This window comes from Zeugodacus cucurbitae, chromosome 4 (assembly GCF_028554725.1).
Source record: "Zeugodacus cucurbitae isolate PBARC_wt_2022May chromosome 4, idZeuCucr1.2, whole genome shotgun sequence".
Lineage (NCBI taxonomy): Eukaryota > Metazoa > Arthropoda > Insecta > Diptera > Tephritidae > Zeugodacus > Zeugodacus cucurbitae.
The window spans coordinates 23,403,031-23,420,972 of record NC_071669.1 but is presented as its reverse complement, the minus strand read 5'-3'; the positions used below and the strand labels follow the sequence as shown (position 1 = coordinate 23,420,972).

The 17,942-nt window shown below is 34.3% G+C and overlaps 1 protein-coding gene across 1 annotated transcript in view; it reads left to right on the top strand.

The window, feature by feature from the left end:
* The first annotated feature begins 263 nt into the window (after window positions 1–263).
* The window catches only part of Mkp3 (dual specificity protein phosphatase Mpk3), a 72,801-nt gene continuing 55,122 nt past the window's right edge, over window positions 264–17,942 (top strand). The window contains exon 1 of the mRNA XM_011188080.3: window positions 264–2,128. Coding sequence (XP_011186382.2) covers window positions 1,669–2,128 — 460 coding nt within the window. The 5' untranslated portion in view covers window positions 264–1,668. The remainder of the gene's footprint in view (window positions 2,129–17,942) is intronic.

Here is a 17,942-nt window from a genome sequence, read left to right as displayed (position 1 = left end):
CAATTTACACACATACGCTCTCGCGCTCCCACCAGCAACTCAAAACACAAGTGGTATAAGGCAAAAAGGGCAATTTCTCCCGCTACATGCTACTTGTATGTACTCACACATACATACGCGTGTACCCCAACGAGATGTATGCATAGAAGAGGAAGCAGAAGCAGAAAAGTGGGAGAGTTTATTTCATTTGATATTTTTTTGTTGTTCTTGCTGCTTATTATACCACTGTGCAGCGTGAATCCACTTGGCGTTTCGAATGCTGTTGGCTTTGTCGTTGCTCACATTCGGAACATTTCAGCCATCGTCGCTGGTCGTGTTTGCTTGTTTAACATAAAATCACTGGTGTCCGTGTGTCGCGCACTGTGTAGTCGCTTTTCCACTTTTGTTCTGTGTTTCTCTGCTCAAAATATAATTCATCGAAGTTGTAATAAATCAGTAAATTCACACGGGAAATGTAAAAAGTGTACTAAATTATTGGAAATTAAGTTTAACTACACAATTTAGGAAGTTGGAATGAACGACAAGCGGTTTACAAGTGTAAGCGTATAAGAGCCAACAAACATTTATTGGATGCAATGGAGAAAAAAGCAAACACAATAAAAAAGGCAAATCTCCAAAGCAAAGGTAAAGTAGGAGTGTAATGAAAACCAAAAGATGAACGACAAACGAGTGAAAAAATGAAAAGTGCGCTTTTTCCATGCAATTGCGATAAACAAATGTGAAATACATACATACATATTTAAATAATAAAAAAGTTGAAACAATTCAGTTGTGTGTGAAATTAAATTACGCCAAATTTTGTAGTGAAAAATTATAAAAAAAAAAAGTTTTTAAAAATTGTAAAATTTTGAAGTAAAGCAAATAAAGCAAACACTGCACATTGCGCGCATAGTTTGAGTGGCACTGGCGTACAGCAGTGATTCCGTTTGGTACGTTGATCGTTATTGCATTTCTAACCAGCAAGCCCCAATACATGATGAGTGCCATGAGTAATTGGATGCGTTGTCAATAAGTCGATGTTGTTGGCAGCCAGCAGCAGTCTTGTGTGTTGACAATCAGCAGTGCAGTGCGTACAAGCAACAACTATTTTTACAGCAACAGCGCTTGTGAATGATTTGCGGTGAATTTTTTTATTTTTTGGCTTTTTTTGCCAAATTTGTTTAGAAATTAGAAAATGACAAATTACTGATGAATTTTAGTGAGATAGCGTGGCCACCAAAATAAAACACAACAACAACACAGTAAGACAGTGCAACAAGCACAAAAACGTGTGGAACAACAGCGAGCAGGAGCGGTGCAAAAAAAGTGCAGACATACAATTGCAAGCGAAATTCTTGGCAGTGCAGTGAGCAAAACTATATAGCGAGCGATCACGCGATGCGTCATTATTTTAGCGGTGCGCGGCGTTGAGTAACGTAACGAAATTAGCGCGACTCGTGTGTGTACAGTGTACAAAATTTAATTTTGAATTTGCAAAATATAAATAAATTGAATATAATTAATTAATTAATAAATTATAAAAAGAGCTTCACAAAAACAAAAAGTAGACAAAAAAAATCTAAAAAAATACCTTCAGTGCAAAGTGACCGTTTCAACAATTTAAAATAGAATTTATCAACAAATAATTGCTATCAAACAAATCGTGTGCAAAATAAACAATACGCCAACATGCCGGAAACACATTATGATTGCATTACAAAGGATTGCCTGCAGGCTGAATTGCGCGCCATATCCGCTTCCTCACACCACAGCCACGCCCACCATCCGCACATCAGCTCGTTGCTGGCGCAAAAGCTAATCCTTTTGGATTGCCGCAGTTCGCACGATTTCAGCGAATCGCACATCCGTTCGGCGGTGAATTTCTTCATCCCAAGCATTATGCTGCGCCGTCTGGCGAATGGCAAAATCGATTTGCTATCAACAATTAAATCGACCGATCTGAAGGAGCGCATACAGAATGGCTATAAAGTCAGTCTATTCATATTGTACAATGACGCGGGCATGCAGGAGCAGCATCCGTCCGCTGCGGCGTCGGGCGGTGGCGTTGGTGAGGTGGTTGCCGCGGATGCGTTGAATATTTTGTACCGCCGTTTGAAGCAGGACGGTTGTCGTGTGGTGGTGTTGCAAGGTAAGCTAGAGATTTTTCGTAGTTGTTTAAGTGGCGCAAAATTTTCGTTGTTGGAATGTTGAATAGATTGTGATAATTAAGTGTTTTCGAACTAAAAAGTGTGTATAACAGCAATTAGTTGTTGCTGACTTCCATTGAAGTCAATTAATCTTATTAAAAACCAAGGACTCCGTCCTTAAAGGACCCCTTAGTATGGATAAGTTTGTTAGTGAGGACTCATAATCTCTTAAAATTCGCGTCAAGCGCTGGTATTCTAAACGTTGAATACTACTCTGGGAATACGTAACGTAACTCCATCTGGTATCGCTAAAGACCATAACTGGTTTATGCGTGGCCTGTTGACCTACTGGACTAACCTAACCTAACCTAGACCCAGAAAACGAGCTATTTCGAAGAGGTCTTATCATAAGGAAGGTAGTGCTAGTTGGGTACGCTTAAGTGAACCTTCAAAGTTATGCTTAATGTGAAGTTAGTCAATTTCCACGACAGCCGGTTCTACGTTAACCGAATTGTCCCTAATTTGAACAGACCAATGACAGTTCTTTCCTTTGAATATTGCAACGGTGAATACCGCAGACGATGGAACGATGAGCTGTATTTGTTATTCGAAGGCAGCTCCGCCGTTGGAAAGCTCAGGTGGAGAAGGGCCTGGCTGCACTTGGTATCACCACGCGCGCTCTTATTGAATCGACAATAATCGCGTATGCGGTGCCTACACTAATTAAATACAATGACAGTTCTTTCGGTTTTTTCGGCCTTCAAAAATTGTTTGGAGTTTTTCGGCGATCTAATGCCTTTTAGAACGGTAACTTGTAAGCTAGAACCGAACCTCTTACACAACGCTTGTTAGCGACTCCCGAAACGCACTCGATTACAATGACCGCCATAAATAATACCTTAATACTGCTGCTCAAGTGATAATAATGCAAAATCTGAATTTAGTTTATTTTATCTGTCTACTAATCACTGATTTATTCAGCATGGCCACTCCAGATGAATGACCTAATTTGCATTTGAGACACCTCAAAACATTATTACAAGCACAAATCTCGAATAAAAAACCTTTTCATGCTGCTGTGTATTGATTTATTAATCTGCTACTCAACGCGAGGAAAAATCTTGGCTTAACCTCAATATTCCACATATTACAAGCAGAAAGTTACAATGAAATACTTGTACAACGCGCCACTGAGAAATGGTCTCGTGGAACTTGTCAAATTGCTGCGATATCAAAAAATTAAAAAAAAAACAGCAACAACAACACATGTTAGTTCGAAAAAAAATACCATTGGTGAAGTGAAAGAAGAATTTACTAATATTGCCTGCCACCGCTGTGTTTACATCTGCTGAATACCTGAAAAGGTTAATGACACACCGCGCTGCACACCTTATCGCCGTCGCACCGTGCCGCTCAGCACATTGCTTCAGTTGAGTTGCAGTGCAGCACCCAAAAAATACACAAAAAAGTATTGGAGTGTGTGTGTGTTTGTGCGTATAAGTAATCAGTGGAAAAACAGAGGGAAAGGTTTGACCAAAAACCAATATTCAATCACGAGCATGAAAACAAAAAAAGAAAAGAAAACAGCGATAGACACAGTGAGCACCACACTGTTGTGTTTTTTAAGCGCTAAAGTGTGGCAAGTTAGACAGAGAGTTTGGTTGAAGATGTATAATCAGGCAATATCCATTAATGGTTGATAATGCAGTGGATAGCTGTATCCCAATGCAAGTCTTATCTTTATATATGTGTGTAGGTACTATGTATCTATATAAATGATATATGTAATAAAATTAGTTAATATGGAACATATATATAAACACTTTTGATATCGTTTTGCTTATAGATACAGTAAAAGCAAATACTGTCATTATAAATAAAAGCATTGTCTAATTGAAACTATTTTTGGTACAGCAATAACAAAAAAGCAAAAAATGATTCATCAGACAATTATGTAACTTTAGAGGTTTCTAATAGTCATCAAATACAAAAATAAACCATTACCAAACCCAATTTGGGAAATAAGTGCCGTATTCTGAAGTGAAATCATACCACAGACAATACACCCTTAGAATTTGCTAAACTTATATGTATATAATTCAAAATAGTATTGTGAATGACCCATTATATAATTTCGTTTTTAGTGCAATTTAAACGCTATTTTTCATTGTGAGCATTTTATGAAATTATATATTTTCCATTTTGAGCCAATACCTTTTGGCATCTACAGTGCAAGAGATTGATTCCAGGTTCATAAAATTGTTGATCTTTGCAGGCAAAAAACTGGTCCAAATGTCCTGTTTTGAGGTGATGGTTCTCTCATCCAAAAAATATTTGCAGAGACTGGACAAGTAATAGTCCGAAGGTCTGAGGAAAGTCTGGAGCAAATAATGGATGTGGTGCAGCATATCATTCAAGCTGCAAAGGTTTTGGCGTGTCATCAAACTTGAATGAGGTCTCGCATTATACTGGTGGAACACTACACCTTTTCTATTTCTCAATTCTGGCCTCTTCTGTTTGAGTGCATCATTCAATTTGTCCAGCTGATCACAATGCACCTCAGCACTTAATCATGGTAAAGTTCAAAATAAACGTTCCCTTGAAAACCCAGCAATGAGACAACATAACCTTTTTTGGTGACTATTAAATAAAATAAATCACCCACTTTTCATCGCCAGTAAGGATCACTTCTTTGACATTTCATAAACAAATCACATTCATTAATGCGACGAAGGAAATTTCGTTCTGTAAGAATACCAAACTTCGCAATTAATCCTAGACCTTATTCGACGATTAAGGACTTTATTTTAACCGCATTGGTTTCAAGAGTCTTTCCAGGACGTTGTGATTCCTCAAGATCGAAATTGCCGAAATGAAAATTTGCAAATCAATATTCCATATTCGTTAGGGCAACAAACAAAAACTATTACAAAAAAGTAACAAAGTTGTTTTCAAAAAAAATCTTCCGCTGTTGAAATATATAACGGTAAAAAGTTAGTTGTGAAGTTAGCTGCAAAAGAAAAAAATCAAATAGATCAGCGGTTGTCATCAAACGAAATTACTTGGTGAACGACTCAATACAATGTAGAAATACAATCTCAATGACATTAGAAAACATTAACCGGGTTTGTTGCGTTCGTTTGTAACTCGTTTAGAAAATTATAAGGGAGTTTTGACTTTGTTTATCTCAGTATTAAGTATATAAAGAATTCTTTAAGGCTTTATCAATTACTTTTGAAACAATAAACAGTTTCTGCTAACGAAGTCCGAAATTCAAAGGTTTCATGCGGATCTCAAGCACTTTCGCTAGTAAATCGAATGCTTAAAGTTGTTACTGGTTTTTTAAGAATAATAAAATATTTTTAAAAATATGATAAATACATAGAACTTTAGTAGAATCCACTCGACAGTGCTAATGAATGAATACTTCTATTTGTAATGACCGGCCTTTTGTACGATTGAGGATGATTGTGTTAAATTAATGAAGTGGAATGATAACATACATATATAAATACATACTTATGTAACATACATAAGAATACATATTATATGAGATATAAAAAATCATTGGTGCATTTCAACACATTCGTTGATTTCATGCTTAACTATCATTTTAAATGAATGAATTTTATTATAATTACAAATATATACTCACCCATATCACTTTGTGCACCGTTACTACAAGTACAATGCTGTTATCTGTTACAGTATTTGCCCATAAATACTCAATGAGTACATTTGTATTTAGCACTTACAAATACTCTATGTATGTATGTATGCTAATAAAAATTTAAAATTTATTTACATTTTCTTTACTTGTACACTTATAGAGAATGCGAGTACGCTATATTATTGAATTATCTTTATTTGCCAACTTTATTGTTATTGTTGCTTATTTGCTTTGTTTAATTACAGTTCATTACCGTTGTATAATAAAAATATTTATTTTTTGCTTTTTCTTTTCTTCCTCTGCCAACTATGGGTGTCTTATATACAGTTATTAGTGAATGAATCGTGATACTTGTTAAATTGTTATCTTCCCCATACACCCCGCCCACTTCACGTCTCACTTTCAGTACATTTCATTTCTATCAATCAAATTGTTCATACACGTAATTGTAGGAATATAAAATACATGTATGTATGTCTGTATGTATGGATATGTATTGTACGTAAGTATACTTTTTGTTCATTTCCGTCTTATCAGCCATATACCGACATTGGTTTTAACGCATATGGTATCAATCATTCATACATATACATATATATATATATTACTGATATATATCGTTCTATATAGACATTTTGTATGTACTATATATGCCTATACTCATTTACAGTTGTGTGCAAAAAAATTTACTTGCTGTACGTAAATAACAAAATGCTATTAGAGTGCCATAGAGTCAATAATACCTGAGACAGACATGTAGTATCTATTGTAGTATGTTTCAGAAACCATATGTGTATCACCGGTTTTCCGAATTTTGTTTGAAAGCAAATGGTGTTCCGTACTACAATAGAGTTCTAGAAACCATTGAAATTTTGTGGTGTTGTGAAATGTACTACAATGGATTGCATTGAACACACCGAAAGCTTTAAGCTCTTCTGCCACAATCATATGTTTTCTGACATTTTTACATACAGAAAATAAATTAAATTCAAAATTAATTGAAATCAAAAAACAAAATTTGAAAAAAATGATGTGAAAATATGTTATATGTAATAATTATATTGGACAATAATATTTTAAGATTGCTTGAAGTTATAACTAAGTCAGGATCATTTTTCCTGCCTGTTATTCATAATTACATTTTGCTTGAATTTATTTGTATCAGCTGATGAATGTACAATATACTACATGTGTGTCACTATGCTGGTTCATGGTTTCTAGAGCTTTTATTGTAGTACATATAACAGTATGGAAACCATATGTCTGTCTTAGGTATAAGATTACTTCATACAACTTCATAAAAAGAAAAATGTTAACCACCAATATCGCCTACTCACTGCTTGTTTCATTATTATATTCATTTACAAAAATATTAATTATCTATTTAAATATTTGACTATTAAAGCAACAATAAATTCAGTTATATTAAATTAAAGAGAACTCACGAAAGTGATGTAAACACCTTCCATTCTGCCTCTATTCGAATATACCAGTTAATGTCATTTATGGCAGTTGCGTCTTCGATTCGCCAATATTCAAGTGTTTCGAATTGCAGACGACCACTTTAATATTACTGATCTTCTCACAGACATTTAATGTTTTACATGAAGAAGTAATGAACCAGAGATCTGTTATGATCTCTTAATTATTTCATCAGATGTTCAAAATAATGCTATAGAACCGTTTCTGAGTATCATTTGGGAGCTTAGATCTTAGCGAGTTTCTAATTTGCTTAGGGAATCATTTTATATCCCATTATTTCATCAGATGTTCTAAACAATGTTATAGAACAGTTTCTGCGTATCGATTTGGGGGCTTAAACCTTAGCAGAGTTTCTAAGTTGCTTAGGGAATGATTTTATATTCCATCTTTTGTTTCTATTTTTTTTTTAAAGAAAGAAACATTCAAATTTCAAGTTTTACCTCTCTCTCTCCTTCGCAGTTCGGCGCCAGTTGGAGATCCCAAGTGTAACCAGGTCGCTCTCCACCTGGTCCCTCCAACGGAGTGGAGGCCTTCCCCTTCCTCGGCTTCCTCCGGCGGGTACTGCATCGAACACTTTCAGGGCTGGAGTGTTTTCGTCCATTCGGACAACATGACCTAGCCAGCGTAGCCGCTGTCTTTTTATTCGCTGAACTATGTCAATGTCGTCGTATAACTCGTACAGCTCATCGTTCCATCGTCTGCGGTATTCGCCGTTGCCAATGTTCTGAGGACCATAAATCTTACGCAAAATTTTCCTCTCGAAAACTCCTAGTGTCGTCTCATCTGATGTTGACATCGTCCAAGCTTCTGCACCGTACAGCAGGACGGGAATGATAAGCGACTTGTAGAGCTTGATTTTGGTTCGTCGAGAGAGGACTTTACTGTTCAATTGCCTACTCAGTCCAAAGTAGCACCTGTTGGCAAGAGTTATTCTGCGCTGGATTTCGAGGCTGACATTGTTCGTGTTGTTGATGCTGGTTCCCAGGTATACGAAATTATCTACAACTTCGAAGTTATGACTGTCAACAGTGACGTGGGAGCCAAGACGCGAATGCGCCGACTGTTTGCTTGATGACAGGAGATATTTCGTGTTGTCCTCATTCACCTCCAGACCCATTGGCTTCGCAAGAAACATACTTGAACATACTTTGGCATTTATTATCTCTTTCAAATGTTTGGTCGCGGCTACGTTCCAGATGGTCCATCTGTTGAGTCCAATTTTCGATTACTCGTTCGAGCATTTCGACTTATAACTGGCGATGACTCGCGTGATATTTTGCTCCAAGGACTGAATAGAAGCGAGATTGTCCCTATAGACTTTAGACTTCACATATCCCCACAGGTAAAATTCTAATGTTTGAATATCACACGATCTTGGTGGCCAATCGACCGGCCCAAAAGTCGACTCGAAAGACTAATCTTCTTTTAACTTTACAAGAGCCCATACAACGAAGCGATGTCTTTGGGAAGGTCGAGTGGCTTCAGATCTTGCACAACCTATATTTTTTCCGCTTTCAATTGAAGATCTCGACGTAAAATGCGTCAATCAGAGCTGCTGCGAACGGCGCCGAATCGACTCTCCACGGTCTTCGTGTACACTCTCAGCTACGGCTGCTATATTTTCTTCACTGCGTGCTGGAGTGGTCTATTGCTATTGAAAAAACTACCTCTACTGAGATCACCCGTTATATATTCATATGCATGTATTATACCTGTTTATAGCCTTACTTGTGTCTAGATCGCTATAAAGTTCTACATAAAAGGGTCTGATCTGAATTTGAACCTACTTTCATTGAAAAATGTTTCAACAGATATATATTATTTATACATATATTAATATATTATTTATACATATATTAATATATATTATCATTCCCATATACATCTGAAAAAAATATTTCCACATTAAATGCAGATTTATTGCAAATAGTTGCGATATCTCCATTTCTACCTTTTAGGTTGTATGTCAGGCAACTAGGCAAATAAGTGAACTCAAGCAGCATGACAACAAATCCACTCGTATAAGTCAATATGTTTGAGTAGAAATGCCAATTGGCGATAAGATAAACGACAGTAAACGAGTAAACCGACGTACCTCTACACTTAACGGTCATATTTAATTATGATTTTACTTTTATTTTACGATATGATAATTAAAGCGTTTATGAATTAACTTTTTTTTTGCTTTGCCGAGCGTTAATGGGGTTTCGAGACATTTTGGCCGAGTTTATGACGTCGGCCAACAAGCAACTGGTTTCTGTACGATTGTGTAGAGCAATAACTGGCCACTAACACAGTTTTGCTAAATAAATAAACAACCAGGAAAATCCAGCGCAAAACCAATTCTTTCAAAGCACTCGAGTTTGGCAAATGAAATCAAGAAACGCCTTATGGCGTACAGTGCAAAGTGTCATAAAAACCAGTTTGTTTCGGTAATCGGTTATAGATTCGGGAAAGCGTCACGTGCTTTTTGGTTGTATTTTATATTTTACAAAATAAACACACGCTTCAGCGTTAAACAACGTTTCAGTATAGAATGTGTAGTACCCTGTACCGCGCCAGGTAGCGGATTTGATGAGTAAGCTTTATAAATATTAGTAGATAAGTGAAATAGTCTAGGTGTTAGCATGCGCCCGGGCGATATATAATCATATATTTGTATATATGTATTTGACCGCACACCTACTTATACTTTCACACCCTATGAATATGGTTTATTGGGTGCACTCAAGGCCACTTAAATGAATGATAACGGCATTCATGCACACCAGCAGACAGAGGAAGTTTATTGTTGATATGTAAATAGTACTTTATTATCGCAAAGTTAAACTTCCGGAGAAGCTTTAGATTATACAAATGAAAAAAAAGTTGATTTCATTCAATGTGGAGTACGAGTATTTCTCTATGCTTTTTTCACTATCTCGTTCGATAAACACTTTTAAATCTCTCATTTTTAGGAACTTTGTTGAGTCACATTGATTGAATAAGCCCGTTCCAACGATAGTCGGGTTTACGTTCATGGAACCGGTCAGCTTTTTTAGCTTGTCAAGAACTATGAACTCGACAGCAAGCTTCGAAATTATTTAACGAATGGTTTCTATAGTTATAACAACAACAACTATAATACATTTTATAAAATATTTGAAATCTCAGATCAGGTAATGACCTAACCATTAAGGCCCTTCGAGATATCTATTAATACTAGTATTGAAAGAAATTGTCTGTATTTTAAGCTTACTAGCTTACTAGCAAATAAATAGAGTTTTTCAAAAATTTTGTTCAAGATATCAAATTGCCAAGCATATAACCAATTGAACTTTTTTGACGTGACGAGGCATTGTAACTCACTTAGAGACTAACTGATTTGTGGAATCAGAGCTTTCTAGATAGCCTCTTTTGGGCACCTCTTACGTGGACCTCTTTCCCCTCCCTTACTCAACCGTAGCCACTAGAAGAATACTCTCTCAAGCTTCAGTTATATGAATGTTAGCAAAAAATTATAATTTGTTTTTGTTTTTCGAATTTAATTCATGTAAATTGTAGATACATATCTGAATATGCTATTAAAATTACTTTGTGTACTCTGTGTGTAAAAGTCAAAGTGCACAAATGTCGCTTCTAAAAATAAGTACAATAAACTATTCATTGAAAACTGCACGTCTGTCAACTGTGTCACTTCCACTTGACAATGAGTCCGTGCCGTTTATATGGGCGCAACACATGGTTATGAAATAAGTCACTTTATGCATATTCCATGTGGATGGAGAAAATAATGTCAACAACACTTTTAAGTGATGAGACACATATACACACATACTAACCAACCAACTCGATAAAGCATAGAAATTCGTGTTAAAATATACAATATCCAAGAATTGATGGAGGGACACAAATTTTATATGCACACATACATATATAAGTACGTAAAGCTGTATGTATATAGAATGCACATGCACATGTCTCAGTGTGTGTGATTTCAAGTAACCCAGTAGGAATTTGTTTATTATGAAGTAAAAATTCTAGAGCGTGTACTAAAGGTACATAAAAAGATTTTGGAAATATATTTATCGTTCGAAATAAATTTATTAAATGTAAATCTACAATTTTGACATTTAATTTTATTTTTCACATTTTTAAATATTATTTAAGTAACTTATTCTAGTTTGTATGCAGTAAAGCAGGTGTTCCACAAATTCATTGTTCATTCATATCAAATCGATCTGAATAAAATTCTACGAGATAGATCCTTTGGAAGCTCCGCCCATCAGGCCAGGTTAGTTTGAATTTAAAACTTTAAAAGCGTTTATCTCAAAACTAAAATTTTCACGTCGTTACTACCGATTTCTCGAAAAATTATTAAGCGATTTTTTCAAATTTTGCACACATCTTAATATAAATAACCTTATCTAGTTAATGAATGAAGGATTTTTTACTACTATTGTTTTCAAGCCAGTAATTGCAATAATTTTATCAAAAAAGTTAATTTGTTTGTTAAAATTCTGTCAAAAATTCAAATTTTAATATTTTTTTTCCTTTGTTCATTTACTACATTTATCAATTTACTATCGAAATATTTTTGGTTTATTGATTTCAGATGAACCAATAATGAATTATGATATCACATATCATATTTATGGAAGACGAATACCAAAATTAAAAAAGAAATTAAAATTTTTTTTTTTTGAAACTGACTCTAATATCAAAAAATATTCTTAAATCAATTACATCTCAAAATTATTTATTTCACTAGATTTTTTTTATTTATTTTTTTTTTTCAACAACATTTTATACACACCCACGTCACAATTTTCCTACAGGGCATGCGAGTACAAGCTTTCAAGCACGCAAGTCAACACGTTCAAGTTTATTTGTGCGCACTATGTAACGTCAGCTGTTACACTTAAGTATTGTTAGCAATAAAAAACAGTTACATTTTTATTGTTTTTTTCTTTCACACAAAGTATCTACTGATAACAAAGAAAGAAAGAGGAAAACATTAAAATAATCTTAGATTAGAAATTTTAAAGCCAATAAAAGTATTTATTAATACCAGCGCATTCAAAGAGAAGCGACGCGGGAATCTTAAAGCACTAAAGTTGTGAAATTCTGCATTTAAATGCCAAAGTCACACCAAATACGAATACATACATATTGAGATGTGTAACTGTGCATGTATTTAAGAATTATAAGCATTTCCGTTGACAAATTAATAAAGTGACACTTTAATTATTGCGTGCGACTCGCTTTATTGGTTATTTCCATATGCAATTTAAGCGCAACCCTTTGACCCGATTAATTGTACTTGTTAAAGCTCATCAAGCATGCTCGCATACATGCAAACCTTTGTATATATGTGTGTGTGCTTTAGTGACATCCCAACTGCGTATGAAGTGATTAAGCAGCCAATCGGTTAATTTATAAGTTTACAAGTGTCTTAAAATTAAGTGTAATGTAATGTATCATCAGCTCTGTGGTGAAATTGCAGAGCTGCTGAAGATCTCACTTTGTGCTTAATTTTTATTTGAATTACAAGTGAGTTATTTTCTATACAATCTTGCTATATTTTTAAAAATTACAAAAAAAAAATATTTGTATTATATGGCAACTCTTATTAAAAAATATAGAAATTCTCTTTAATTTATATTTCAAAAGCTCCTATTAAATATATATGTACTTTGGTATATTAAATTAAATTTTACTTCTGAGACAGGTGGCAACTCTGTTGAAAAATACAGAATTCCTCTTAAATTTATTTTTCAAAATCTCTTACTGAATATTAATTTAAATTTTTTTCTAAGATCTCTGAAAAAAATATTTGTCAAAATATATTTAACTCCATATTTAAAAGTCTCCCATTTGATATGTATAGATATATTTTCACACAATTTTAGTGCTAGAGGCAACTCTGGTAAAACAATTATTTTATAGAAGTTCGCTTAAATCTACATATATTAGACCTGAAATATATTTATAAATGGTTTTTCAAAAAGGACGCTACAAAAGTAGATAGGGGCAGCAAACAACGCTATATTTTTCCCCGCTCTTTTCACATTTCTCTTCTGTCAGGATTGCCATTTTATTATTAAAATTTAATACCGAGATTCGGAGTCAGTGGCTTCAACTTTAAGAGCGCTGCGTCCAATTTAGGGTCGTCATAATCGTCCTGTCTGACCGCTCAATGATAACTGAATATTTTTGGCCCGAATTGGATTATATGGCCTTGGACAATACGTGGTTCCAACACGATTTATTGAAAACCAAGTTTGGTGAACGTGTTATATGACGAAAATTGGGTCCATGCAAAATAAATCGGGTTCCACACATAATGAAACGAATGTACTTTCACAGAAATAAAGAATTTCAATGATATCCCAAACTTTTGCAAGACTCTCATTGCAAGACCTTTTACGTTTCAAGTATTCAAGTATATTTTATTCCTGAAACAGGTGGCAACACTTTCAAGAATATTCTAAATTCACTTGTATACTTTCCTAGCTTCGATAAAAACAGGTTTCTTTATAAATAGAGAGCAAAACTAAATTCTTAAATTTCTAAATAAAGCTTTATATTGAATTCTTGAAATTTTCGGAATTTAATGGTATAAATATGGTCATATTTATTTTTAAATTCTTGAAAAGCCTTTGGAACTGAAGATTATTAGCTTTCATTAAAATAATTATAATTTTATGACTTCATATAAATATATTGTTTACCTTATCTGCAAGTAAATATTTATAAATATTTAATCTTTTTAAATTTATTACATTTAATAAATCAAGAATATGTAATTTTAAAAATGAAAACTATATAAAATCTCTAATGTAAACATGTTGCGTTGAATTCACTTGTCGCTGATCAATAGAAATAAAAGCAAATATGCCGATAATATAGACAACAATAACGAAATGTCAAACATGACAGCCCACATGACAGCATGCCGGATTTCTTCATAAACAGCAATTGTCGGCGCTTTTTCATGTTTTAACAAACACACATAAAAAACAGGAAATTAGAATTGATAAAAATAAATATGAACTAACTTCTTAACACAAATCAAAAATAAAAATATAACATACTATATTTATAACAATCGGAAAAAGTTCGGCAGCTCAAAATTAAATCATATTATCAAGTGGCTGCTGCCAGCCAGTGACATGAAAACAAATACGACAAAACTGGTTTTCGTTTTGAATTTACGAGAGTAACGTTAAAAGTCGAACAAAACAAGCAAAATAAAAAAAGCGAAGCTTAAACCAAAACGTAGCCGAAGCGCGAAGTGTTTAAAAACAACACAAAACACAAAAGACCGGCGAAACAGTAGCAAAATCGCGGCAATTGTGCAGCAGATCACAATCTGAAAGGCAGACGAAATCAGCAAATGACCTTTGTGTCGCTATATTCTCTATACTTGTGTGCACATATAAAGGGTGATTTTTTAAGAGCTTGATAACTTTTAAAAAAAAAAAACGCAAAATCTCATCGGTTCTTTATTTGAAACGTTAGATTGGTTCATGACATTTACTTTTTGAAGATAATTTCATTTAAATGTTGACCGCGGCTGCGTCTTAGGTGGTCCATTCGGAAAGTCCAATTTTGGGCAACTTTTTCGAGCATTTCGGCCGGAATAGCCCGAATTTCTTCGGAAATGTTGTCTTCCAAAGCTGGAATAGTTGCTGGCTTATTTCTGTAGACTTTAGACTTGACGTAGCCCCACAAAAAATAGTCTAAAGGCGTTAAATCGCATGATCTTGGTGGCCAACTTACGGGTCCATTTCTTGAGATGAATTGTTCTCCGAAGTTTTCCCTCAAAATGGCCATAGAATCGCGAGCTGTGTGGCATGTAGCGCCATCTTGTTGAAACCACATGTCAACCAAGTTCAGTTCTTCCATTTTTGGCAACAAAAAGTTTGTTAGCATCGAACGATAGCGATCGCCATTCACCGTAACGTTGCGTCCAACAGCATCTTTGAAAAAATACGGTCCAATGATTCCACCAGCGTACAAACCACACCAAACAGTGCATTTTTCGGGATGCATGGGCAGTTCTTGAACGGCTTCTGGTTGCTCTTCACCCCAAATGCGGCAATTTTGCTTATTTACGTAGCCATTCAACCAGAAATGAGCCTCATCGCTGAACAAAATTTGTCGATAAAAAAGCGGAACACCGAACACTGATTTTGGTAATAAAATTCAATGATTTGCAAGCGTTGCTCGTTAGTAAGTCTATTCATGATGAAATGTCAAAGCATACTGAGCATCTTTCTCTTTGACACCATGTCTGAAATCCCACGTGATCTGTCAAATACTAATGCATGAAAATCCTAACCTCAAAAAAATCACCCGTTATTTGTATTTGTATGTATTCGAGTGAGTGAGTGTAGTTTTAGTAAAGGGACTCTTATCGTGCGCTCGTAACAGGTCCCGAGGACAGCTTTAGTTGTTAGTGCGCCCTATCTATTAATAATAAATGTTTGTTTGAAGGGCGAAATTAATTTTTTTTAATTTACGTTCAACAAAATTTTTAGATTTTGTATGTTTTTGTAAAAATTTGTGGTATTTTAATACTACTGGGAAGCTCATTCATATATCAATAATAACACTGTGATAGTTTTTTTCAAAAACACAAAAAAAAAAAGACAAGACCAAATTCGACGGTTTCCCCCTATTTCGGGTCCTACGAATCGAACTGCATCGTTACTTTTTTGAGTTACAATCATGGTTTCATACAAAAATTTTTGTTGAAGTTTTTCATCAAAGTTGCCCATTGTAAGAGAAAGGCACATTTTTCTTCGGTCTCCAACTTTTTTAATGTTGACTTTTTTGATAAACTTTCTTTGGCAAAGCTTCTCAGAATAAGTCCGTCTTTAAGTTCTTGGATGACTGTAAACCCCAAAATCAATGTTTTTTGTGTCCTTATAGCCAATATGTCGAAAAAAACTGAAATTTAATCCATTTTTTTAATGTTTTTTCCCTCTATCCCTATTCTCTGTAATCTATGCTTAAATTTTGACTCTTAGGCAAGCATTTAAGGTTTCTTTCAATAATAAGACTCATCTATCAATGTCCAACACAAATCAGCAAGCAACGAGTCAAGCTTTTAACCACTGCACTGATAAGAAATAACAACAAGTAACGTTTGAAAGAAATCGAACTACCAATTGGCATAAAACAGATATATTGGTGTAAACTGTTAGAAGTATAGGTAGGATAGAAAGATTATTATATGTTCGTCCCATTGTTTTTCGGGAGTATTAGACATAGAGTCCACTAGAAAAATAATTGTATATAATACATATATATATATATATGTAATACATATGTATTAGGGGCTGGGGACTAATTTCAACTATTTCTGTCACCAAGTTACATTATATCCCGATTTTACGTTCACTTAGATATCTGACATATTAAGTACACCGGAAGTTTGGAAACCGTATATGAGGTATATGGGTGCTAGAAGAAATATTATTGAATACATTGAATGGATTATGCCCATTTTTGGCAAAGAGGTATATTATTAAAAATAACATATCTCCTTTGAATTTCTCTAGAATATCTGAGAGATTTACCGATATTTTCGATAAAAAAATAGGCACAAGCTTTGGGGTCTTCCTGATCGATATCTGGGGCCTTTAAGTGTTATAGTCCGATTTCGATTTTTTAACGGGCTACGCCAAACTAGAAGTAAAGTATTCGGGCAAAGTTTTTTCCACTATCTTCGCTGATACTTAACTATTGTATATATTGTAAAGTGAAAGAATAGGATGACCTTCAAAATTTTTGTATATTGAAAGTAGGCATGGTTGTTAAATATAGTATAAAAAGTAAGAGAAGACGTTCGATGACATTACGTCCTGAGTATTTTTCTGTCACGTGCACTCAAAAATAGTAGGGGAATGGAAGTGACAGTATCTTCATTTCTATCATTCTTGTATTGAATCATTAAACTGGAAGTTTTTATTGTCGTACATTTGTGAACCAGAGAGTAGAAAAAGCAAATCGAAAACGAATTTGAGATTATGTTTAGGATAAATGAATATGTTGTTCTTCAGCCAGAATTCTAATAAAAAATAAAATACATTTTTTCACTTCCCCAGCATAAGTAAAGTAGAACCCACACTTTATTTTCATTTATATTATAAAAATTGGCAAGAATCAAGAGAAACCAGTCTAAATTGAGAGTATGTAGCGATTTCATATGATTCTACAAATAAATATATGAATATAATGAAATTCCCATTTTGTCACCAAAAATACCTGGAAATACCCGTTGATATACTTTTACAAAACAGCCACTAAAGTATTTAGCATAAGACCCGGTTTAACGTATATGTTGTGATTTGTATTAATTACTGATACGTAGTGATTTGTTTTACATACAATTTGCATTAGTTAATATGGCAGTGAAGTGGCAAAAGACACGAACTGACTTTACTCCCACGCTAAGTAATTGCCTAAGCAGCAACCAACTAGCTAACAAGGCAACCTACACAGTCAGGCAAGCTGAAAACCGGTACGAAATGGAGAGAATGTGAAACGATTTCGTGTTAAAAATCTGTGTAACCAAAATATAAACAACGAATAAAACTGAAGAAACTAAAAGTGTAGGCTTTTATATATAAAAAGTTGTTAACATTTAATAGATATATACAAATATATCTCTA